The 26,865-nt window shown below is 46.2% G+C and overlaps 1 protein-coding gene across 1 annotated transcript; it reads left to right on the top strand.

Moving 5' to 3' along the window:
• The first annotated feature begins 833 nt into the window (after positions 1-833).
• tsku (tsukushi small leucine rich proteoglycan homolog (Xenopus laevis)) lies at positions 834-26,446 on the top strand. Its single transcript, XM_063052967.1, has 2 exons — positions 834-1,096; positions 25,115-26,446. Exon 2 carries the CDS (start codon positions 25,122-25,124, stop codon positions 26,199-26,201), a length of 1,080 nt encoding a protein of 359 aa, XP_062909037.1. The 5' UTR covers positions 834-1,096; positions 25,115-25,121; the 3' UTR covers positions 26,202-26,446.
• The last annotated feature ends 419 nt before the right edge of the window (positions 26,447-26,865 follow it).

Here is a 26,865-nt window from a genome sequence, read left to right as displayed (position 1 = left end):
GCAGGTCCTGGTTGATGTGAGTCCTTAATGATGGACGCCAATTTTTTGAGGCATCACCTTTTCTAAATGTTCTCGATGGTGGAGAGGCTAGTGCCCGTGATGGAGCTAGGTGAGTTTACAAGCTTCTACAGATTTTTCCCATCCTTTCTTCTATCTTCTCCATCCCAGATAGTGATGCAACCAGTTAGAAAGCTGTCCACAGTACATCTGCAGATATTTGCTAATCTTTGGGGGACATAGCAATTCTCCTCAAACTTTTAATGAACTACAGCCATTAATTCTGCATTGCACCATATAAGCAGCATTGACAAGAGAAAACATAAATTACCAACATAAATTGTACAAAGTTGTGCATGAACGTACACAAAGTGCATTGTAGAGCAAAGTGGTCTTAGTGGCCAAGGTGTTACTCTACTGAGGCAGAGATTAGGGTTGTGCAGGTTCGTTCAAGAAGCAGATGATTGCTGCTCTTGAATCTGCTGGTATAATTTATACGTTTCTTGTGAATGCTGCTTATGTGATGCAGCTGCATGTAAGTTTTTCATTGCACCTGTGCATACATATACATGTTCATATGACAATAAACTCGATTTTGACTTTAATCTCCCTCTTATTGCACTCTCATTCAACCCTTTAGCCTGGAAATACTTGCACCATGTGAATGGATGTATCCTATGGGAATATCATCTGTGAAAAGGTTACACATCTCCGGATTCCATTGACAAATTCAGCGTTCTATTTCCGAACGTCACCTGGATGAGGCGCCGCTGCTGATTGGCCGGCCTTCTCGCGCCTCTTTCGCCCCCACGTGGTGCGGCGGTGGAACTGAAGTTGGGGGGCGTTTTGCAGACAGCTCATTGTCTGTTCGTGTGCGCGCTGCGGGTGATGGGCCGGTTCAAAGGTGCAATTATTTTAGTTTTCTGTTTTTTCGCTCTCTATCGCCCTGGCCCCGGGACGTGTGAGCGTTAGCGGAGCTGGACTTGCAGAATGCTGGCGTTGCGTTGAAGGTGGACGGAGATCCGAAGGGTCCTGACAAGAAGTCCTTTTCTGCACTTCGCTTGGTGGAGTAGTGCTGCGTGTACACGTTGCAGAGCCGGTAAGTTTGCTAAACCTCCGTTACCAAGGCAGGCATTGGGCGCTGTGAATCCTGCACGAAAACCCAATTCCCTTCACGCCCAAGCAGTTTAAACTACATCTTAAATTGATTAATTTTAAAAGAGCAAGAACTGATATTACTATTGGTCCACTGAAGTTGTAGCTACTTTGCACTGCTAATTACTTCTGGCATTCTCATTGGGGTTGCGTTTCAAGTTACTAATGTTTGACCCAAATTACTGAGTTTTTTTGTACAGAGTTTAAAAAATATTCAAACTATACTTCTAGTAAATAAAGTTAATGTTTGAAAAGTTGCCCTCATTCTCCACACGCACTAGAATGAATTCTTTGTTGCAATTAACTCGTTCAAAGTGAATAGTAAGTGGACCCTGAGGATTCTCTAGGCAAAGAAGTGCAGACATTTAGGAGTAACACGAATCCGATTTTAAACCTCTACAAACTCTCTTCCCTCCCTCTCCCAGCCTCTGCGCCCCCGTGTCTATTATTTCTATGCATTAAACTGCGAGTGAGCGATGAGGTACATTCGGACAACCCTTGGCATTTTGACGGCAATGTACTATCCAACGCAGTTGAAGATGTTTTTATTTTTAAAAACCAATAATTCTCGGCCTCTTATACTTAATTGGCAATGTCCTGGAATAAGCAGAGTTCTATTTTGAGCAATGTGACATATCTCCATAATTTTCGATTTCGGGGCTGGGCACTGTAACCAGTTCAGTCGTGTCGCTTTGCAGTGTTGAACGGCGGAGAGGCGATGGTCCGTTGTCGCCTCGGCCCATTGCTTTTGTGTCCAGCGTCTGAAATCTTTCACCGACTTGCCACAACCCCCCTCCCGTTCTCTGCGTTATGATCTGACCTGCAACACCTCAGCACGCTGGGACTACGTTTTTGATACGTGAGCAGCCTTTCGCCTTCTGACAACGTTATTGGAGTTCCTTAACTTTCCCTTTTTAAAATCAACTCTTTAATATTTTAATTTTAAAAGAAAGAACGAAACAAACTTCTAACATGCCCATGTGTTGTTATTCTATGTATAGCTTTTCATAATTTTTATTGCATTTATTTGTTTTCCTGTTAATGCCTGCAAGAAAATAAATCCCAAGGAAGTATATGGTGACATATGTACTTTGATAATAAATTTACTTTGACTTTTGATTTATGAAGTTATTGGGTATCTTTAAAATGGGAGTTGATAGCTTCTTGATCATTAAGACTGCTGAATGTTGTGAGAAGACAGGAGAATGGGGTTGGGGTAAAATAAATCAGCCAAAATCAAATGGCAGAGCAGACTCGATGGGCTGAATAGCCTAATTCTGCTCCTATGTCTTGTGGTCTTATTAGAAGAGATCAGGACTTTAAAAGCAGTAGGTTGTACTAGTATGTCACATGCAGGCAATTAAACTTGTGCATATGGATGGGAGGGGCATGTTGGGCGTGCAGGTCAAAGGGAGTAGGCATTTTAAATGGTTTGGTACGGATCGAATGGGCTGATGGGCCTGTTTCTGTGCTGTAGTCTCCCATGACCCCATATAAAATCCTTAAGTTTTATCTCAGGAATCAAGCTTGTGCCTCTCTGTAGATGATAAAGTTTCTTCCCCTCTGCCATCAGGTTCCTGAACTAAACTGACAACCCCTAATATTAGAACCAGAATCAGGTTTAATATCACCAGCATATGTCGTGAAATTTGTTAACTTAGTGGCAGCAGTACAATGCCATACATAATAATACAGAAAATAATAAATCAATTACAGTAAGTGTGTGTGAGTGCACGTGTATATATAAAAGCAAAATTAGTGGAAAAACAGAAATAATTTAAAAATGAGGTTGTGTCCATTCAGAACTCGGACGGCAGAGGGGAAGAAGCTGTCCCTGAATTGCTGAGTGTGTGCCTTCAGACTCCTGTGCGCCCTCTTGATGATTACCTGTGATAGTTACCTCAACTTGAACTAATGTAATTATGCAACACACACAAAATGCTGGAGGATTTCAGCAGGTCGGGCAGCATCCGTGGAGAGGAATAAACAGGCAATGTTTGGGGTCCAAAGGGTCTCTGCCCTTTTTTTTCTTATTCCCTTCCATAGATGCTGCCCGACCTGCTGAGGTCCCCCAGCATTTTGTGTGTGTGTGTTGCACTGGATTTCCCACGTCTGAGGAATCCACTGTGCCAATGTAGTTGTGTCTATTTTTGTTTAAGTTATATATCATTTGTCAATTTAACTTTTTATAATTTGAACGTACCGTGCTGCTGCACACAGCTCATTTCCATGGCGTTAATACCCTGGGTATGTTCGCCGTGACAATAATCTTGAACCTGTTCATGCACGGGGAATATGTAAGTTAATGGTGTGAACTTTATTCGCCACATAAATTCAGGTGGATTAGGAATTTGCTGTGGTGTGTTGGTCAGCGTGTGATGTGCAAAAGACAGCAACGTTCAACAATTAGATCAGCTCTGGAACAGGCCCTTTAGACCACAATGATATGCCAAGTCAAATAAATTAGTAATCAAATGGCTGACTAAGCTAACCCCCTCTGTCCACACAATGTCCACGTCCTTCTATTTTCCTCCCATACATGCGCCTATCTAAACACCTCTTGAAAGTCCCTCTACCTCGCCACAGACAACATATTCTAGACACCCACGAGTTGGTGTGTTTTTTAAAAAAAAAACTGCCCCTTGTATCTCCTTTTATAAAAGTTCTAGAAAAGAACTTTTGGAGCGTTGAAAGTTGAGGAGGGACTTGATAGAGGTGTTTAAAATTATGAGGGGGATTGATAGAGTCGACGTGGATAGGCTTTTTCCATTGAGAGTGGGGGAGATTCAAACAAGAGGACACGAGTTGAGAGTTAAAGGACAAAAGTTTAGGGGTAACATGAGGGGGAACTTCTTTACTCGGAGAGTGGTAGCTGTGTGGAACGAGCTTCCAGCAGAAGTGGTTGAGGCAGGTTCGATGTTGTCGTTTAAAGTTAAATTGGAAAGATATATGGACAGGAAAGGAATGGAGGGTTATGGGCTGAGTGCAGCTCGGTGGGACTAGGTGAGAGTAAGAGTTCAGCACGGACTAGAAGGACCGCAATGGCCTGTTTCCATGCTGTAATTGTCATATGTTAAAAGAATTAGATAAAAGTAAGTTTTGTATTTGAGGCTCTCTGTTGATCGGGGTCGACTTTGGAAGCTGCATTCCAGCAGTCTACTTGGTAACGTGAGTCAGGGCAGTGCGATATGGAGAGCAAGCTGCACCCTCCCCCTCTCCGCACAGCCGATGAATCCAGAGGAACAGCAGGGACTGGGACAGTCAAAGTATGGATATGGAATAAAATGTGTGTAAGTACATAAATAATGGTACATTGTAAATAAATTTTGGGCAGATGGAGCTCATCAGCCGTGTTTGGTGGCTCATCTGGGAGAAGGAACACTCTGATCTCAAACCTGTGCTGCCTTAAGAGAGCTCGGGCTTTACTCTTTGGAGAGAAGGAGGATGAGAGGAGACATGATAGAGGTGTACAAGATAATAAGAGGAATAGATAGAGTGGACAGCCAGTGCCTCTTCCCCAGGGCACCACTGCTTAATACAAGAGGACATGGCTTTAAGGGGTGGGAAGTTCAAGGGGGATATTAGAGGATGGTTTTTCACTCAGAGAGTGGTTGGTGCGTGGAATACACTGCCTGAGTCAGTGGCGGAGGCAGATACACTAGTGAAGTTTAAGAGACTACTAGACAGGTACATGGAGGAATTTAAGGTGGGGGCTTATGTGGGAGGCAGGGTTTGAGGGTCGGCACAACATTGTGGGCCGAAGGGCCTGTGCTGTACTATTCTATGTTCTTATGTTGTGGCCGTACCCACTCGTGGGAAGGCTTCGGGGGTGAACTCCCAAAAGGGGAAAAATCAGCCGCAGTCCCTGAGGCTGTCCTCGTCCCACGCTGAGTTCGACACCGACTGACAACCCCTGCGATGCTGCTGGTGCCGAAGCGTGTCTGCTGTTCCTGTGGGGTCATCAATTGCATGGAGAGGTGGACCCTACTGCATTGGCAGACAGCTGGGGTACAACGTCCACAGTGTACTCGGACCAACAGTTAGTGTAAACGGCATTATAAAAACTGGTTTAAAGTGTTTACATTGCAGCGAGTGGGGGTGGGGTGGAATAACAGGGTAATGAGGAAAGTTAATTCCAGCATAAGAAGTATTTAGGATTAAATATTTGCCGCCTGCAATTGTGGCAGACTGTAAATACTGAATTGGCTCTGGCAGTGAGAGAAGTGTGAGAGTGTAATTAAATAAACTGAAGCAGGGCCGTCGCTACACACCCGTTGGTTGTTCCCTGAATAGCGTAGTAGTCATGTTGCACGTTGCACGCATCTGTGGCAAGTTTTATGAGCGCTACGGATGTCTGATCATGACCAGAAAGTAAAAGATGATCTGAGCATTTTTGCTGTGAACTCACTGAGCCACTAATATACGGACTCCAGATAGGGGAAAGTTCAAAGGAAACATAACGGGTAAGCTTTTCATTATGCGGCGGTGGCTGCCTGGGGTGGTGGAAACAGACACGACAGAGACACTTTAGACATGTTGGCGAGCGGGGAATGGAGGGTTAGGGATTGTTTACCGGCAGATAGTGTGGAAGCTGCAGTAAGGCAGAGGTTAACATAATATCCAGGCAAGGACACGCTGCAGATAGGGTGCAGACAACCCATGCAGAAAAGGTCTTTGAAGAACACTGCTTCCTTTTGCCCAGCAGGTAACAAACGGATGAGAAACACACAGACACCAAGTAAGGGACAATTGCTTTACTAACTTCAAAGTATCATCAGTTGTCAAGCTTGTAGTTTCTATTGACTTTTAACAGCTCTATTGTGAATGGTGATTGATCTTGCAAGTCAGGCATTCAAACATACAGTTTACCAAATGTCAAAAGTTCAAAGTAAGTTTGATATCAAAGTACGTGTGTGTCACCATATGATCTATCTCTGGAGACAGCTCATCTACTGATGTCTACTATAAGCTACGGACTGTCACAGCTACCTGAACCATTTCTGTTCCTACCCTGTCTCTTGCAAAAATGCCATCCCCTTCTCGCAATTCCTCCGTCTCTACCGCATCTGCTCTCAGGATGAGGCTTTTCATTCCACGATGAAGGAGATGTCTTCCTTTTTTTTAAAGAAAGGGGCTTCCCTTCCTCCACCATCAACTCTGCTCTCAAACGCATCCCATTTCACGCACGTCTGCTCTCACCCCATCCTCCCGCCACCCCACTAGGGATAGGGTTCCCCTTGTCCTCACCTACCACCCCACCAGCCTCCGGGTCCAACATATTATTCTCCGTAACTTCTGCCACCTCCAACGGGATCCCACCACTAAGCACATCTCCCCCCGCCCCGCCCCAACTTTCTGCTTTCCGCAGGGATCGCTTCCTACGTGACTCCCTTGTCCATTTGTCCCCCCCCCCATCCCTTCCCACTGATCTCCCTCCCAGCACTTATCCTTGTAAGCGGAACAAGTGCTACACATGCCCTTGCACTTCCTCCTTCACCACCATTCAGGGCCCCAGACAGTCCTTCCAGGTGAGGTGACACTTCACCTGTGAGTCGGCTGGGGTGATATACTGCGTCCTCCCGATGCGGCCTTCTATATATTGGCGAGACCCGACGCAGGCTGGGAGACCATTTCACTGAACACCTACGCTCTGTCCGCCAGAGAAAGCAGGATCTCCCAGTGGCCACACATTTTAATTCCACATCCCATTCCCATTCTGATATTTCTATCCATGGCCTCCTCTACTGTCAAGATGAAGCCACACTCAGGTTGGAGGAAGAACACCTTGTATTCCATTTTTTTTCTCTCCCTGTCCCTCTCACAATAACTCCTTGCCTGCTCTCCATCTTCCTCTGGTGCTCCCTTCCCCCTTTCTTTCTCCCCAGGCCTCCCATCCCATGACCCTCTCCCTTCTCCAGCCTTGTATCCCTTTTGCCAATCAACTTTCCAGCTCTTGGCTCTATCCCTCCCCCTCCTGTCTTCTCCTGTCATTTCAGATCTCCCCCTCTCCCTCCCCCTCCCACTTTCAAATCTCTTACTATCTTTTCTTTCAGTTAGTCCTGACGAAGGGTCTCAGCCTGAAACGTCGACTGTACCTCTTCCTAGAGATGCTGCCTGGCCTGCTGCGTTCCACCAGCATTTTGTGTGTTTTGCCTGAGAGTAGTTTCTAGCAGGCAATCTTAGTAAATACAAGAAACTCAAAAGAGTCAATGAAAGACGGCCTTTTGCGTGTTGATTGTTTAGAGACAACAATCTGTGTAAATACAAGAGAAAAGCATAATAAATAAGCAATAAATTTCATGAACGTGAGATGAAGAGTCCTTGAAAGTGAGTTCATTGACTGAGGGAACAGTTCAGTGATCAGGCAAGTGAAGTTGTCACCTCTGGTTCAAGAGCCTGATAATTGAGTGGTAATAACTGTCCTTATTTGGGAAGTTCAGTATAAAATAGCATTTTTTATTTGTTCTGACATCAGAATGGATCGGTGACAAGGGCCCATGCTGTTCTCTTGAGCACAAGTTGGAAAGAAGTATGTTTGGGAACTGAGTCACAGAGAAGTACAGCGCAGAAGCAGGCCCTTTGGCCCATCTAAGCCTTGACAAAACTATTTAAATTGGATACTCTCATCGACCTGCTCCGGACCATAGCCCTCCATACCCCTACCGTCCATATGTCCGTCCAAACTTCTCTTAAACGTTGAAATCGAGCTCGCGTGCACCACTTGTGCTGGCAGCTCATTCACACTCTTAGACTCTCTTGAGTGAAGAAGTTTTCCCTCATGTTCCCCTTAAACTTCTCACCTTTCACCCTGAACCCATGACCTCTACCACCCCACCAGCCTCCGCATTCAGCACATAATTCTCTGTAACTTCCACTATCACCAACGGGATCCCACCACCAAACATGTCTTTTCCTCCCTCCCCCTCCCGCCCCTTTCCGCAGGGATCGCTCCCTATGTGACTCCCTTGTCCCTTTGTCCCTCCCCGCTGATCTCCACTGAAGGTGTCTTTGGTGCTGGAGCCCTCTGCAGCCTCGTTCTATCCTGTGCATTGGAGGCTCCATTCCAGGCCATGGTCATTGGGAAAGCGAGCTGCTGGTCTCACACGCCCGTTGTGGACTGTGGTTTTTGATGGACTCTAGATCAAGGTCTTTCTGGGGGCTTTTGCTCTGGCTTGTAGGGTGGAGGGTGTGATTCTTCTGGTGCAAATGGAAGGGGGAGGGAGAAGGTTGAGGCTTGTGCCTGGGAGGGAGGAGGGAGGGCTTTGGAGTTCTGAAGTTACTATTGTTCATTCTTTAGGGTTTCTTGTTTCTTGGGATGTCTCTGTGAAGATGAAGAATTTCAGGTTGTATACTGGATACGTTCTCTGACATTAAATTGAACCATTTGATGCAACCAATCAGAATAGAAATTGCAAGGGTATATGTTGATACTTGAATCTCTTCAAACCTCCAATGGAGTACAGTTAAGGCATACCTTCTCGTGATTAGTGTGGGCACGTGGCCAAGTGGATAAGGCATTGGACTAGCGACCTGAAGGTCATGAGTTCGAGCCCCAGCCGAGGGAACATGTTGTGTCCTTGAGCAAGGCACTTAATCACACATTGCTCTGCAATGACACTGGTGCCAAGCTGTATGGGTCCTAATGCCCTTCCCTTGGACAACACTGGTGTCGTGGAGAGGGGAGACTTGCAGCATGGGCAACTGCTGGTCTTCCATACAACCTTGCCCAGGCCTGCGTCCTGGAGAGTGAAGACTTTCCAAGGCGCAGATCCATGGTCTCGCAAGACTAATGGATGCCTTTACTCTCGTGATTGCATCCATGTGTTGGTGCCAGAACAAATACTGAGAGGGTGTCACCCAGGTACTTGAAACTTAAAGACTGTGGCTGAAAGATCTGTTCCTGAGCTGCACTGTGTATCTTGTGTGTAACTTGAGTGAAGGAAGCTGAAGGATGAGGGTTGTTTGTCAGTCTGTATGGTTTTTCATAAACTCTATTGTATTTCTTTATTTTCCTGTAAAATTCCTGGAAGAAAATGAAGGGAGCAGATGGTGACATGACATGACACATAATGATGATAAGGTGACACACACTCAGTGGCCACTTTATTAGGTACACCTGTACACCTCATTAATGCAAGTATTTAATCAGCTAAATGCGTAAAAGCATGCAGACATAAGACCATAAGACAAAGGAGCAGAAGTCGGCCATTCGGCCCATCGAGTCTGCTCCGCCATTTTATCATGAGCTGATCCATTCTCCCATTTAGTCCCACTCCCCTGCCTTCTCACCATAACCTTTGATGCCCTGGCTACTCAGATACCTATCAATCTCTGCCTTAAATACACCCAATGACTTGGCCTCCACTGCCGCCCGTGGCAACAAATTCCATAGATTCACCACCCTCTGACTAAAAAAATTTCTTCACATTTCTGTTCTGACTGGGCGCCCTTCAATCCTTAGGTCATGCCCTCTCGTACTAGACTCCCCCATCATGGGAAACAACTTTGCCACATCCACTCTGTCCATGCCTTTCAACATTCGAAATGTTTCTATGAGGTCTTCCCTCATTCTTCTAAACTCCAAGGAATACAGTCCAAGAGCGGACAAACGTTCCTCATATGTTAACCCTCTCATTCCCGGAATCATTCTAGTGAATCTCCTCTGTACCCTCTCCAACGTCAGCACATCCTTTCTTAAATAAGGAGACCAAAACTGCCCACAGTACTTCAAGTGGGGTCTCACCAGCACCTTATAGAGCCTCAACATCACATCCCTGCTCCTATACTCTATTCCTCTAGAAATGAATGCCAATATTGCATTCGCCTTCTTCACTACTGACTCAACTTGGAGGTTAACCTTAAGGGTATCCTGTACGAGGACTCCCAAGTCCCGTTGCATCTCAGAACTTTGAATTCTTTCCCCATTTAAATAATAGTCTGCCCGTTTATTTCTTCTGCCAAAGTGCATAACCATACACTTTCCAACATTGTATTTCATTTGCCACTTCCCTGCCCATTCTTCCAATCTATCCAAGTCTCTCTGCAGACTGTCCGTTTCCTCAGCACTACCGGCCCCTCCACCTACCTTCGTATCGTCAGCAAACTTAGCCACAAAGCCATCTATTCCATAATCCAAATCGTTGATGTACAATGTAAAAAGAAGCTGCCCCAACACTGACCCCTGTGGAACACCACTGGTAACCGGCAGCCAACCAGAATAGGATCCCTTTATTCCTGCTCCTTGTTTCCTGCCAATCAGCCAACGCTCTATCCACGCATGTAACTTTCCCGTAATTCCATGGGCTCTTATCTTGTTAAGTAGCCGCATGTGTGGCACCTTGTCAAAGGCCTTCTGAAAATCCAAATATACAACATCTACTACATCTCCCTTGTCTAGCCTACTTGTAATTTCCTCCAAAAATTGTAATAGGTTTGTCAGGCAGGATTTTCCTTTAAGGAATCCATGCTGAGTTCTGCCTATCTTGTCATATCCCTCCAGGTACTCTGTAACCTCATCCTTGACAATCGACTCCAACAACTTCCCAACCACCGACGTCAAGCTAACAGGTCTATAATTTCCTTTTTGTTTCCTTGCCCCCTTCTTAAATAGCGGAGTGACATTTGCAATCTTCCAGTCCTCTGGAACCATGCCAGAATCTATCAACTTTTGAAAGATCGTTGCTAATGCCTCCGCAATCTCCACAGCTACTTCCTTCAGAACACGAGGGTGCATTCCATCTGATCTGGGAGATTTATCTACCTTTAGACTATTCAGCTTCCTGAGTACTTTCTCTGTCATAATTGTGACTGCGCACACTTCTCTTCCCTGACACCCTTGAGTGTCCGGTATACTGCTGATGTCTTCCTCAGTGAAGACTGATGCAAAATACTTGTTCAGTTCCTCTGCCATCTCCTTGGCTCCCATCACAATTTTTCCAGCATCATTTTCTATCGGTCCTATATCTACTCTCACCTGTCTTTTACTCTTTATATACTTGGAAAAAGCTTTTAGTATCCTCTTTGATATTATTTGCTAGCTTCCTTTCATAGTTAATCTTTTCCCTCTTAATGACCTTCTTAGTTTCCTTTTGTAAGGTTTTAAAGACTTCCCAATCCTCTGTCTTCCCACTAATTTTTGCTTCCTTGTATGCCCTCTCCTTTGCTTTAACTTTGGTTTTGACTTCTCTTGTCAACCACGGTTGCATCCTTTTTCCATTTGAAAATTTCTTCTTTTTTGGAATATACCTGTCTTGCATCTTCCTCACTTCTCGCATAAACTCCAGCCACTGCTACTGTGCCGTCTTTCCCGCCAGTGTCCCTTTCCAATCAACTTTGGCCAGTTCCTCTCTCATGCCACTGTAATTTCCTTTACTCCACTGAAATACTGACACATCAGATTTCGGCTTCTCTTTTTCAAGTTTCACAGTGAACTCAATCATGTTATGATCACTGCCTCCTAAGGGTTCCTTCAGCTCAATCTCTCTAATCACCTCTGGTTCATTACACAATACCCAATCCAGTACAGCCGATCCCCTAGTGGGCTCAACAACAAGCTGTTCTAAAAAGCCATCTCACAGATATTCTACAAATTCTCTCTCTTGAGATCCAGTGCCGATCTGATTTTCCCAATCCACTCACATGTTAAAATCTCCCACAATTATCATAGCACTGCCCTTTTGACAAGCCTTTTCTATTCCCTGTTCTATTTTGTAGCCAACATCCCTGCAGCTGTTTGGAGACCTATAAATAACTGCCATCAGGGTCCTTTTACCCCTGCGATTTCTTAGCTTAACCCATAAAGATTCTGCACCTTCCGATCCTATATCACCTCTTTCTAATGATTTAATATCATTTCTTACCAATAAAGCCACACCTCCCCCTCTGCCTACTTTCCTATCCTTCTGATACACCGTGTATCCTTGGACGTTCAGCTCCCAGAGACATGCATCCTTTAGCCAAGAGGCTTAGCTGTTCTTCAGACCAAATGTCAGAATGGGGTAGAAATGTGATCTAAGTGACTTTGACCGTGCAGTGGTTATTGGTGTCAGACGGGGTGGTTTGAGTATCTCAGAAACTACTGATCTCCTGGGATTTTCACACACAACAGTCTCTAGAGTTTACAGAAAATGGTGCAAGAAACAAAAGATATCTAGTGAGCAGCATTTCTGTGGGTGAAAATGCCTTGTTAATGAGAGGGGTCAGAGGAGAATGGCCAGACTAGTTCAAGCTGACAGGAAGGTGTCAGTAACTCAAATAGCCCTGTGTTACAACAGTGGTGTGCAGGGGAGCATCGCTCTATGCACAGCATGTTGAACCTTGAAGTAAAGAGGCTGCAGAAGACTACAAGCGTTGTCTGTGGGCACTTCATTAGGTACAGGAGGCCACTGAGTATATGTATGTTGATAATACAATTTTGTTGACTTTGACCAGAAGAGGCGGTTGGCTCACAAATAGAGAAAGCTTGGAGACAGTGCAAGAGGGAGGATAGGCAGGTGATAGAGAAGGGACACGCTCAGACCGATGGTCTGAGATGTGTCTATTTTAATGCAAGGAGTATTATGAACACAGTGGATTCGTTAGAGCGTGGATCAGTACTTGAAGCTATGATGTTGTGGCCATTCCGGAGACTTGGATGGCTCAGGGGCAGGGATGGTTACTTCGAGTGCCAGGCTTTAGATGTTTCAGAAAGGTCAGGGAGGGAGGCAAAAGAGGTGGGGGAGTGGCACTGTTAATCAGAAATAGTGTCACAGCTACAGAAAAGGAGGAAGACATGGTGGGATTGACTATGGAGTCTCTGTGGGTGGAAGTTGGGAACAGGAATGGGTCAATAACCCCACAGGGTGTTTATTATAGACCACTCAATAGTAACAGGGACATTGAGGAGCAGATAGGGAGACAGATTCTGGAAAGGTGTAATAATAACAGGGTTGTCGTGGTAGGAGATTTTAATTTCCCAAATATCGATTGGCATCTCCCTAGGGCAGGGGGTTTAGATGGGGTGGAATCTGTTAGGTGTGTTCAGGAAGGTTTCTTGATGCAACATTTCAATAGAGGCTGTACTTGATCTGGTATTGGGAAATGAATCTGGTCAGGTATCAAATCTCTCAGTAGGAGAGCACTTTGGAGACAGTGATCATAATTCTGTTTCCTTTACCATAGCATTGGAGAGGGTTAGGGACAGACAAGTTAGGAAAGCATTTAATTGGATTAAGGGGAAATATGAGGCGATCAGGCAGGAACTTGGAGGCATAAATTGGGAACAGATGTTCTCGGGAAATGTACGGAAGAAATGTGACAACTGTTCAAGGGGTATTTGCATGGAGTTCTGCATAGGTACTTTGCAATGAGACAGTGAAAGGATGGTAGGGTACAGGAACCGTGGTGTATAAAGGCTGTTGTAAATCTAGTCAAGAGAAAAGAAAAGCTTATGAAAGGTTAAAAAAAAAACTAGGTAATGATAGAGATTTAGAAGATTATAAGACTAGCAGGAAAGAGCTTAAGAATGAAATTAGGAGAGCCAGAAGGGGCTATGAGAAGGCCTTGGAGGACAGGGTTAAGGAAAATCCCAAGGCATTCTACAAGTATGTGAAGAACAAGAGGATAAGACGTGAGAGAATAGGACCAGTCAAGTGTGACATTGGAAAAGTGTGTATGGAAGCGGAGGAGATAGCAGAGGTACTTAATGAATACTTAACAAACACAAGAAAATCTGCAGATGCTGAAAATTCAAGCAACACTCACAAAATGCTGGTGGAACGCAGCAGGCCAGGCAGCATCTATAGGAAGAAGTACAGTCGACGTTTCAGGCCAACATCAGTCCTGACAAAGGGTCTTGGCCCGAATCGTCGATTGTACCTCTTCCTATAGATGCTGCCTGGCCTGCTGCGTTCACCGGCTGTTTGTGTGTGTTGTAATGAATACTTTGCTTCAGTATTCGCTACGGAAAAGGATCTTGGTGGTTGTAGTGATGACTTGCAGTGGACTGAAAAGCTTGAGCATGTTGATATTAAGAAAGAGGATGCCCTGGAGCTTTTGGAAAGCATCGGTTTGGCTAAGTCACCGGGACTGGACAAGATGTACCCCAGGCTACTGTGGGAGGTGAGGGAGGAGATTGCCGAGCCTCTGGCAATGATCTTTGCATCATCAATGGGGACAGGAGAGGTTCCGGAGGATTGGAGGGTTGCGAATGTTTTCCATTATTCAAGAAAGGGAGTAGGGATAGCCCAAGAAATCATAGTCTTACTTCAGTGGTTGGTAAGTTGATGGAGAAGATCCTGAGAAGCAGGATTTATGAACATTTGGAGAGGTATAATATGATTAGGAATAGTCAGCATGACTTTGTCAAAGGCAGGTTGTGTGTTATGGGCCTGATTGTATTTTTTGAGGATGTGACTAAACACATTGATGAAGATAGAGCCGTAGATGTAATGTATATGAATTTCAGCAAGGCATTTGATAAGGCCATGCAAGGCTTATTGAGAAAGTAAGGAGGCATGGGAACCAAGGGGACATTGCAGAACCAGAACTGGCTTGATCACCAAGGCAAAGAGTGGTTGTAGATGGGTCATATTCTGCATGGAGGTCAGTCACCAGTGGGGTGCATCAGGGATCTGTTCTGGGACCCTTTGCTAGATGAGGAAGTGGAGGGATTGGTTAGTAAATTTGGAGATGACACAAAGGTTGGGGGTGTTGTGGGTAGTGTGGAGGGCTATCAGAGGTTACAGTGGGACATTGATGTGATGCAAAACTGGGCTGAGAAGTGGCAGATGGAGTTCACCCCAGATAAGTGTGAAGTGGTTCATTCTGGTAGGTCAAATGTGATGGCAGAATATAGTATTAATGGTAAGACTCTTGACAGTGTGGAGGATCAGAGGGATCTTGGGGTCCGAGTCCAAAGGACACTTAAAGCTGTTGCACAGGTTGACTCTGTGGTTAAGAAAGCAGATGGTGCATTGGCCTTGATCAATTGTGGGACTGAGTTTATGAGCAGAGAGGTAATGTTACAGCTATATAGGACCCTGGTCAGACCCCACTTGGAGTACTTTGCTCAGTTCTGGTCGCCTCACTACAGGAAGGATGTGGAAACCATAGAAAGGGTGCAGAGGAGATTTACAAGGATGTTGCCTGGATTGGGGAGCGTGCCTTATGAAAACAGGTTGAGTGAACTTGGCCTTTTCTCCTTGGAGTGACAGGGGATGAGAGGTGACCTGATAGAGGTGTACAAGATGATGAGAGGCATTAATTGTGTGGATAGTCAGAGGGTTTTCCCCAGGGCTGAAATGGCTAACACAAGGGGGCACAGTTTTAAGGTGTTTGGAAGTAGGTACAGAGGAGATGTCAGGGGTAAGTTTTTTACGCAGAAACTGGTGAGCACATGGAATGGGCTGCCGGTGGAGGTGGAAATGATAGGGTCTTTTAAGAGACTCCTGGATAAGTACATGGAGCTTAGAAAAATAGGGGTTTGTGGGTAACCCTAGAAAATTTCTAAGGTTCTGCATTCCTAACAGTTTCATCTCTTTTGACTCACACCATTGCATCATCAGTTTGTAGACAGCAGAACGGCCCCCAAAAGACCCGAGGGACAGTTTGGGATGTCCTAAAATGATGCCTGGGTTGGTCAGCAGGTGCACCCTAGGCAGGCAGATTTAAACTCTCAGTGCGGAGGTTGGAGGTTGGATTTGAAGGTTGGTGAATAGTTGTATCGGAATGTTAAAGTCGAAGTGTGTCATGGAGAAAGCCTCTGTATGTTTGTAAATTTTTGAACATGTTTATTTTCATTTTAAAAATGCAAACAACAGGAATTCTGCAGATGCTGGAAATTCATTTATTTGTAAATACATTTTTTTTCTTCACAGCTTTTTGAGCAACTTTTTCTTTTTCACCTGGCACTAAATTGTTGTTCGTCCTTCGTAGTCGAAGATGACCATGACTTCAAAGTCAAATGGGAGATTGGTGGCTGTGGGTCCGGAGGTGACCGATGAGGCCAATCCGGGCCCTGAAGGCTCGCCCACATGTGGGACACAAGTGGGTGGGTGCTGTCGTGGCAGTGGATGATGCTCGGGCCTTGCGCAGAGCACGCTTTCGTTGCGCCTCGATGATGCGCCTGACTTCAGCTGCACGGGCTCCTGTGGTGATCTTGCTGCGCCAAGCTGGACAGTCGAGGGCAAGCGTCTCCCACGTGTTGATGTCGACACCCAGGCCTTTGAGGGACGCCTTGAGGCAGTCTTTGTAACGTTTCTTCTGCCCCCCCCCCCCGACTGAGCGCTTGCCCTGACACAGTTCTCCGTACAGCAGCTGCTTAGGCAATCGGCTGTCTGGCATTCCGACCACATGTCCAGCCCACTGGCTTGGGCTTTCAACAGGAGGGTGTAGACGCTGCAGAGCCCAGCTCGTTCCAGGATTTCCGTGTTGGGGACTTTGTCCTGCCACCTGATGTGGAGGAGTCTGCGGAGACAGCTCAGGTGAAAGTGGTTGAGCTGTTTGGCGTGTCTGCTGTAGACAGTCCAGGTCTCGCTGGCGTAAAGGAGGGTGGTATGGACCACTGCACTGTAGACCTTCAGCTTGGTGGTAAGGCTGAGTCCTCTCTGCTCCCAGACGTTCTCACGGAGTCTCCCAAAGGCGGCGCTGGCTTTGGCAATGCTGTTGTTGACCCCATCGTCTATGTTCACTGCGCGAGAGAGTATGCTGCCCAGGTAGGTGAAGTTGTCGGCTGCCTGGAGGTTCTGGCCCTTCACCGTGATGCGCGGCTCCTGGTATGGCTTTCCTGGGGCAGGCTGGTACATAACTTCGGTCTTTTTGGTGCTGATAGTGAGACCGAAGTTGTCGCAGGCTTGTGAGAAGCAGTCCATTTCACGCTGCATCTCCTGCTCTGTGCTGGCGTTGAGTGCGCAGTCATCAGCAAACAACAAGTCTCTGATGACAGTCTCTTGCACCTTTGTAACTGCCTGCAGGCGCCTAAGGTTGAACAACCTGCCGTCAGTCCTGTACCGGACGTGGATTCCTTCTTCGTAGTTATGGAAGGCATCTGTCAGCATGGCAGAGAATACCATACTGAACAGAGTCAGGGCAAGAACGCAGCCTTGTTTGACGCCATTTGTCACTGGGAAGGCCTCCGACTCGTCGCCGTCATCCAGAACTTTCACCATCATACCGTCGTGGAACTGCCGGACGATTGTGATGAACTTGCTGGGGCAGCCAAACTTCTCCATGATCTTCCACAAGCCTTCTCTGCTGACTGTATCGAAAGCCTTGGTTAGATCGACAAAGGTCACGAAGAGGTCGCTGTGTTGCTCCTGGCATTTTTCCTGGAGTTGGCGCGTAGCAAAAATCATGTCCGCGGTCACACATTCAGCACGGAAGCCGCACTGGCTTTCTGGGAGCAGACCTTGCTCAAGGTGTTGGAGAAGAGGGTGAGCAGGACGCGGGCCAGAATCTTCCCTGCAATGGACAAGAGGGAGATGCCTTGGTGGTTGTCGCAAGACTGGCGGTTGCCTTTCCTCTTGTAGATGTGGACTATGCTGGCATCTTTCAGTTGTTGCGGGACCTGTCCCTTTTTCCACATGGACTGGAAGAGTACAGTCAGCTTTTGCATCACGACAGGGCCTCCTGCTTTGTATACCTCAGCAGGGATTGCATCGGGTCCTGGCGCTTTGCCACAGGAGAGTTGCTTCACTGCCTTCCTGACTTCATCTACTGTGGGGAGGGTGTCCAGGTTCTTGTTGATCTCTACCTGGGGCAGGCGGGCAATGGCCTCGTCATTGATGTCGGCAGGGCAGTTAAGGACGTTGTTAAAGTGCTTAGCCCACCAATCCAGAATCTGCTTCTTCTCTGTCAGCAGCTGCGTCTCATCTGCATTGAGGAGGGGTGAGGAGTCGGAGGACTGGGGTCCGTATACAGCCTTAAGCGCATCATAGAAGCGCTTTATGTCGTGGCTGTCTGCATAGCCCTGGATTTCATCGACCTTCTTGCTGAACCAGCTGTCCTGCATCTTGCGAAGTTTTTTCTGCACCTTTCTTCTTGCGTTGGTAAAGGCATCTTTCCTGGCTGGCGACGTGGGGTCGTTCTGATGCGCTCTGTAATGTTGATGTTTCTCCGTTAGTAGTGCCTGTATTTCTTCATCATTCTCATCGAACCAGTCTTGGTTTCTTCGGGTTGCTGGTCCGAGATGTTCGAGGGCGGTAGTGTAGACAGCATCTCTGAAGGCCGTCCACTGTTCCTCAACGCTGGTCCCGTCATCCTGTGGTGTGTCTGGCAGTCTGCCTTCAAGGTCATCGACGAGTTCTTCTGCAACCCTGCTGCTTTTCAGCTTGGAGACATTCAGCCTCTTTGCAGTCTTCTGCCCTTGGGGTCTTCTCATGGGCACAATGCGAAGCCTGAACTTGGACACAATGAGGCGGCGGTGGTTGGTCCAGCAGTCGGCACCACACATGGCTCTCGTCACTCTGACATCCATCCTGTCCCTCTTCCTGGTGATGATGTAGTCAATCAGATGCCAGTGCTTCGAGCGTGGGTGCATCCATGACGTCGTCTTACGGGTGGGTAAGGAACAGGGTGTTGGTGGTGACAAGGTCGTGTGTGGCACATGTCTTGAGGAGCAGAAGGCCGTTGCTGTTACACTTGCCAGTGCCGTGTCTTCCAATGATCCCTTCCCAGGTTTGGTAGTCTGTCCCTACTCTGGCATTGAAGCCCCCGAGAATGATGAGCTTCTCTGACTGTGGGAGAACCCCTTGCACTAATGTGCTGTTGTGTCTTGCCCTCTGGTTTTTTTTCAACTGGTGACCCCCGTCAGGCACATTTACCCACACCTGATAGCGAGGTGAGACAGGCAGGCGCATGAACGTGGAAGTTTATGAATCATCTCCTGGCAGATAAATTCAGTATTATTTGTAATTGAGGTTGACACAGATGTTGTGGGCCGAAGGACAAGTTCTGATGAGAAACGTTTGTGTGATCGCTGTTATTTGTATGTTCCTTATACCACCTGTGTGGCGCGTGGCTAAATAGTTAAGGCATTGGACTAGCGATCTGAAGCCGAGACTGCGTGTTGTCCCCTTGAGCAAGGCACTTAACCACACGCTGCTCCAGTCCACCCAGCTGAAAATGGGTACCGGCAAAAAGTGCTGGGGGTTAACCTCGTGATAGACTGGCGTCCTATCCGATGGGCGGGGCGGGGGGGGGCGCGGTAGTCTTGTACTCTTAGTCGCCTCATGCCACGGAAACCGGCATAAGCACCAGCCTGATGAGCCTATAAGGCTTGGGACAGACTTTAACTTTAACTTTTATACCACCCAGTACATGTTATTTCTGACAGTGCCAGTAACAGTAATATAGTTGTATATTTAACTACATATGCACTTTATGTCAACTTGTGCATCTACAGAATACTTTTTAAAATCTATTCTCTATGTGATATGTGTACTGTACTTTGCAGCTTGGCCCCAGAGGAACGATGTTTTGTTTAGCTGTATACAAATTGAATGACAATGAACTTGATTTGAGCAGGGAATTTTTAACCCAGTTTAAAAATTCGCCCACACATGGTTGGGTGTAACTTAGATATTTGACCACTCTGCAAAAATTATGCAAAGCCTAGATTGTGCTGTTACGGGAAGTGGGAAATGAACTTCATAATCCTCCTTGTGTTGGGTTAATTTGGGGGGGGGGTGGGGAGAAATGAGAAACTAAACTCCTGATTCAAAATAAAATCGTGACTTTTTAATTTTTATTGAACACCGAGGGAAATATGGCTTTTTTTTAGTACTTTCGAAGAATCGGGTTTATTATCAACGTCCCATACAGCGTTGCTTTCTGGCAGCTATACACTGCAAAGACATAAAAATTATAAAATAAGTAATTAGTGCAAACAAAAAAAAAGGAATAATGAGCTAATTTTCAGTCGTCCGTGGACTGTTCAGAAATCCGATGGCAGAAGGGAAGAGGTGTTTCTGAATCGCGGAGTGTGGGTCTTCGGGCTCCTGTACCTCTCCCCTCAGGGTAGTACCAAGAAGGGGGCATCTCCAGGATGGTGAGGATCCATAGTTTACAATGTTAGCAAAGATAAAGAGAAAATGATCAAAGTTTGTATGTGTTTCACTATTACTTATTACCTGAACATAGAACAGTACAGCGTAGAAAGAGGCCCATTGGTCTACCTTGCCTCTATTTCATTGGGATTTTGAGGAGATTTTATATGTCACCATAGAACATAAAACACAGAAATTTTCAGCACATTACAACACAATGTTGTGCCGACCATGTAACCTACTCTAGAGACTGCCTAGAATTCCCCTACCACATTGCCCTCTATTTTTCTGAGCTCCATGTACCTATCTAAGGAATCTTAAAAGACCCTATTGTATCCACATCTACTACCGTCGCTGGCAGTACGTTCCACGCACCCACCACTCTCTGACATCCCCTCGGTATCTATTTCCAAGCACCTTAAAACTATGCCCCCTAGTGTTAGCCACTTCTGCCTTGGGGAAAAAGCCTCTGGCTATCCACACAATCAACCCCCCTCATTGTATACACCTCCATCAGGTCACCTCTCATCCGCTGTTTGCTCCAAGGAGAAAAGGCCAAGTTCACTCAACCTATTCTCATAAAGTACACCCTCCAATCCATGCAACATCCTTATAAATTTCCCCTGCACTTTCTCTATAGTATCCACATCCTTCCTCTTGTGAGGTGACCAGAACTGAATACAGTACTCCAAGTGGGGTCTGACTGAGGTCTTGTATAGCTGTAAGCTCTTAAACTCAATCCCATGGTTGATGAAGGCCATGTCACCATACGCCTTCTTAACACTCAACCTGCACAGCAGCTTTGAGTGTCCTAGTGACACGAACCCCAAGATCTCTCAGATCCCCCACACTGCCAAGAGTTTTACCATTTGTATTATATTCTGTCTTCAAATTGGACCTACCAAAATGAAAGACTCTAGCAAATTTCTACAGGTTTACTGTGGAGAGCTTTCTGCCTGGTTACATCAACATCTAGTATGGAGGTGCCAATGTACAAGATTGGAAAAGGCTGCAAAATGATGTAAACTCAGCCATCTCCATTAATGGCACCATCCTCCCCACCATTGAGGACATTTTCAATAGATCGTGCCTCAAGTAGGTGATATCCATGATTACAGACCCTCGCCACCAGGACGCGCCCTCTGCTCATTACTACCACCGGGAAGGAGGTACAGGAGCGTGAAGATGCGGACACACCAGAAGCATGTCGACACTTGCAGGCTGCCCCCAGCACGTTCTCAGATCGTTCCTTGTCGTCTTTGCCCTTGCACCTTATGAGGTGTATCTGTCCTTTACTGTACAGGTATAGCCCAGTCCATCACAGGGAAAGCCCTTCCCACCATTGGGCACACCTACATGGAGTGCTGTTGCAGGAAAGCAGCATCCATCATCAAAAGCCCCACCACTCAGGCTGTGCTCTCTTCTCACCGCTGCCGGCAGGAAGAAGGTACAGGAGCCTCAGGTCTCACAGCACCAGGTTCAGGAACAGTTATTACCCCTCAACCGTCAGGCTCCTGAACCAAAGGGGTTAACTTCACTCACACCGCTGCCAAATTGTTCCCGCAATCTATGGGCTCACTTTCAAGGACTCTTCATCTCATGTTCTTGGTATTTATTGTTTATGTATTATTTTTCTTTTTTCACTCGTGGGGTTTGTTGGATTTTGTACATTAGCTGTTTGTTTGTCTTGTCCGACTTTTATTGACCCTATTGGGTTTCTTTGTATTTACGATGAGTGTCTGCAAGAAGGCCGGCACAGCGGTTAGCACAGCGCGTTGCCATACAAGTGACCAAGGTCCAATTTCCACGGCCGCCTGGGAGGAGTTTGATTGTCTTTCCCGTGAGCGCGTGGGTTTCCTCCGGGTGCTCCCGTTTCCTCCCACAGTCCGAAGACGTACGGGTTAGTAGGTTAATTGGTCATTGTAAATTGTCCCGGGATGAGGCTAGGATTAAATCGGGGGTTGCTATGCAGTGTGGCTCGAGGGGCCTGTTGTGTGTTGAGCCTCAATAAATTATTAAGAACAAATCTCAAGGTTGTGTATGGTGACATGTATGTACTTTGGTTTACTTTTGAACTTTGAACAATATCTCTGTAACTGGAACACTATATTAAAGATTCTGCTAATGTTTTTTCCTTTGTACTACTGTGATGTACTTGTCTAAGGAATGATCTGTCTGGGTGGCATGAACACAAATGCTTTTCATTGTACCTTGGTACATATGACAACAATATAAATTAATTACCAATACCCTCTCCTAATCATACAATTTGCAAGTTGACCTGCACCATACTTTCTCTATCTGCTACACTTCATTCTACATTTTGTTACTGTTTTAACTTGTTCTACCTGTTTATTTATTTGAACTGTATGCAAAACAGGCTTTTCACTGTATCTAGGTACAATTAACAATTAGCCAGTTTCAATCCTTTTGTGTATTTAATATTTCAGTAATATTTGCATAATCTTGGTGGTTGTGATTCATCCATTGGTAGTGCTTGTAGTTCTCACTTTAAGCTTCCACTGCTGGCTAGCAGTCTTGTGAAAAGGGGAGCTGAGTGTGTAGGTCTCTCCTGCCAGTACATAGCCGCTCCAACAGCAAGCCTCATGTCAGGACCCAGGCTGAACTACAGAGGACGGGGAGGAGGTCTGGCTCCTGCACACACAGAACGCAGGCCCTTCGGCATGTAGACACACCCTGGTGCTCAAGAACCAGATCCCCAGCTATGGGTAAATAGCCCCACTGCCTTGTGGGCAGCCTCGGGAAAATGAAGGCTACGGGAGTAAACCCAGACAGCAAATCCGGAGTGCAGCCTCTAAGGGGGCTGGATGTCATTGAACATCCTTCTGGCAGCTCCTGCAGCCAAGCTGGTGCCAAATATATTGCTTTATAAGCATTCTTTTGGACTACATTGGTGAGGCCCTGAGGGGGATCTTCACAACTGGGCATCTCAGGATCTCCATACCTTCTGCCCAGGCTTGTGATGATGATCATCATCACCCATTGTTCTTCAAGACTGACAGATGCCGATGAACCATTGGCGTAACATTGTACTGATTTAAGCATTCTTGGTTAAATGATTCATTTAATGATATCTGTGTACATACATGTACTGATGCTTCTGGACACATCTTCAGTGATGTTCCTGGAATCATCGGGTGTTTTGGGTCTTTCAACATCATACAACCTCCTCCAGGTGACCCAGCCAGGGCTGATCAGACCCCAGCTTGTGTCCAGATGGCTAGCTACTTATGACTCCATGGCTCCCCTCTTTTGCGCCACAGCCATCTTGAGGTCCTCTCTGCCGCATCGGTGGTACTGCGGATGGCTCTCCTCTTCCCCTCTCCCTCGATGCCCAAATTGCTGAAGGCTGTAGCTAAGGAACGGGCTGCGAATCCCCTACAACCAACCTCCACTGGGAGACACCTCGCTCTCCACCCAGCCTGCTGACAGTTGCTGACCAGTCCTGTGTACTTGGAGAGCTTCCTTTCAAAGGCCTCTTCCAAGCTATCTTCCCATGGGACTGTCAGCTCCAGCAGCACCACTTGCTTAGTAGACTCAGACACTAGGACAGTGTCTGGTCGCAGGGTGGTGGCTGCAATATGGTTGGGGAACTTCAGCTGCCGTTCGAGGTCCACCAACAGCTGCCAGTCCCTTGCAGAGGTCAGAATGCCTGCAGATGTTCGTTTTGGCAGGTATTGGCTGCTCCCCAGCTCATGACGCAATATGGTTCATTTAATGTGTGTATAATTACATGAATTGCATATGTCCTCAGGCTACCACATGATTCATGCACATCTCGCTTAAAGTAAAAAAGTACATGCCTAATCTCCTGACTCTTGTCCTCCTTTGAATTTGTTTAATGTTTGGAGTTCCAGGTCAACAATTCCAATTCTAAATTGAACATATATTGATATAATGTGGCTTTGAATGCAATGTACAGCTTCTTGTCGGGTTCAGATACTAAATGTCTTTGTAACACACACCAAAATACTGGAGGAATAGAGTAGGTCAGGCAGCATCTGTGGGTGCAAATTTTCAGTCGACATTTTGGGCTGGCACCATTCATCAGCACATCGGAAGCGCTTAACTGTTGATTTGTGGTGTCCTAGCACAACAGCATAGAGACAGGCCCCTTGATCAATTCCTCCCCCATTCTCCGACACTCCAAACTGATCCAACCTTTCCCCGTAGCTCAGGTCCTCAAGTCCAGGCAACATCCTTGTAAACTTTCTCTGCAGTCTTTCAATCTGTTTGGTATCTTTCCTGTCGGTAGGTGACTAGAACAGTGCACAATTCTCCAAATTAGGCCTCAACAATGTCTTGCACAACTTAAAACATAACATCCCAACTTCTATACTTAGTACATTGATTTATGAAGGCCATTGTGCCAAATTTCTTTCCCTCTCTCTGTAACTGCTGTCTGACTTGCTGAGTTCCTCCAGCATTTTGTAAATTACTTAAGATTTCCAGCATCAGCAAAATCTCTTGTCTGTAATATCTTCCTAACTCTGTGTGTGTGTGTGTTTGTTAGTTATGGTATAAAAGTTCATGTACTTCAGCTTTATTCACACGCAATCGTTTATTCCTTTTGATTGATGTCAGAACAACACCTTATTGTTTATCTTTTATTCTTGCTGCTTGGTATCGCCTTATTAAAGGAAAGGTAATCCCTTTATGCACTACTTAAGGAGTTATTGAGCTGGATACTTTACCTCGTGACCCTTTGATATCACCGGCTCAGCTGAGTGCTCTAACTTGTAATTTTGCTGCTAATTTCATTAAATCTATCCAATCAATCAGCAGAACTTTGCCCAAGTAAAAGTGTGATCTGTTTCTTTTTTCAAATATTTTTGTTCCGCTTCATAACAGTTCTGTTTTGTATCTTGGAACAGGTTCTCACTTGCCTTTTTAACCCATTTTCTCATCTTTCAATGCAGGTATACGATGGCTTGTTCTGCCTGGCTGGTTTTGGCCGTATTCCTCGTATCCTGTGACTGTGGATTATTGATCTGCCTACCAGAGTGTCACTGTGAAGTGGAAAGTTTTGGGATGTTCAGTAGTTTCAGTCTTACCAAAGTTGACTGCAGTGGTGTTGGGCCCCAGCTTACTGTAGTCCCTATTCCATTGGATACCTCTTACCTGGACTTGTCACACAACCACTTGAAGGCCATCTCGCCCTTGATGTTCACCGGACCCGGCTACACAACACTGGTGAGCCTTGATCTTAGCTACAATGACATCACAGACATGTCCTCCAGCACTTTCTCCAAACTGAGGTACCTCGAGGCCTTAAACCTGAGTCATAACACCCTGGAAGTCCTTGAAGAGGGAATCTTTTCCAGCTTGCCCCTCGGAGAGGTTGATCTTAGCAGCAACCAGCTCCGTAACGTAAACCTGGACATGTTCATGTCCAAAGGCCAGATGAAACCCCTGAGTGTGGACCTTTCAAGGAATCAAATAGCCACAATTGTCCGAAGTTTGGATAAGGCTGTGCCCAATATTCATAGCTTGGACTTATCTGGAAACCGACTGAGTGCGGTGCCAACACGTTACCTTTCAGGCATCCCATTGCGCTATCTCAGTCTGGGCCAGAATTTAATCACCAACATTCCCGGGAATGCTTTCATGGGATTGCCGGACCTGACCCATTTGTCGCTCCAGAGTCTTCCAGAACTGACTGAGTTGTCTCCCAGTAGCTTTCAAGGGCTGCAGAGCCTGCAAACCCTGGACCTGTCGCACAGCAGCAACCTGAAGTCCTTAAACGTGGCCATGTTCGACGGCCTGAGCTCCCTGCAAGAGCTGCGCTTGGAGAAGTCCGGGCTTGCCGCACTGCCGGGTGCCATTCTGAACTACCTGCACTCTATCAAGACCATCACCGTCGGGGACAGCCTACTGAGATGCAGGAGGATGACAACGGAAGGCTCCTTCCACAGGCAGTTTGGCTTTGTTAAGAAGGAGCAGTCACTTCATTGCTTTGACACCAGTGGGTCTTCAGACGTTCAGTACATCTTAAAACTGAAATGAGTCAAATCTGAACTTCAAGCGATGAAACCTGAGCCTGGGTGCCTGAATAAAACTATTAAAGTGCCTTCGTTCATTAAACTTCCTAAATTTCTAGCAGCCATCCAATCTTTTATAACCCTTGCCCCTTCTCTTTCATGTGTGCATTTGTATTTATGTGGAGTTTCCCTTCATGCTTGGGAAGTTGGCACTCCTACACTTTTTCCAATAATAAAGACACAGTCTTAACAAAAGACCTGTATGGAAGTTCCTAACTTGGTCCGGTTTCTCTGCAACCATCCAGGAAAACCGTGGGTGGGTATCTGGCAACTGGAAAAATGTGAAATCCTTCTCAGATTCAGATGTATTATCACGTGTACATTGAAACATACAGTGAAATGCATTAGCAACCAGCTCACTTGAGGATGTGCTGGTGGGGGTGGGGGGGGGCAGCTGGCAAAGGTCGCACACCTTCCAGTTCCAACATAGCATGCCCACAGTGTTTCTCAGAACTACACAAGAACGCCACAGTAGCCAAGCGGATATTACAGCTTGGGGTGTTCCAGAGTTCGGAGTTCAATCCCAGCTCTGTTTGTAAGGCATTCGTACGCTCTCCCTGTAGGTTTCCTCCAGGTGCTCTGGTTTCCTCCCACAGTCCAAAAACGTACAGGTTAGTAGGTTAATTAGT

The sequence above is a fragment of the Mobula hypostoma genome, chromosome 7, assembly GCF_963921235.1.
Source record: "Mobula hypostoma chromosome 7, sMobHyp1.1, whole genome shotgun sequence".
Lineage (NCBI taxonomy): Eukaryota > Metazoa > Chordata > Chondrichthyes > Myliobatiformes > Myliobatidae > Mobula > Mobula hypostoma.
This window is presented reverse-complemented; position numbering and strand designations above follow the sequence as displayed.

Coding starts and splice junctions, on each gene's coding strand:
- tsku (XM_063052967.1), top strand. CDS start 25,122: ATGGCTTGTTCTGCCTGGCTGGTTTTGGCCGTATTCCTCGTATCCTGT.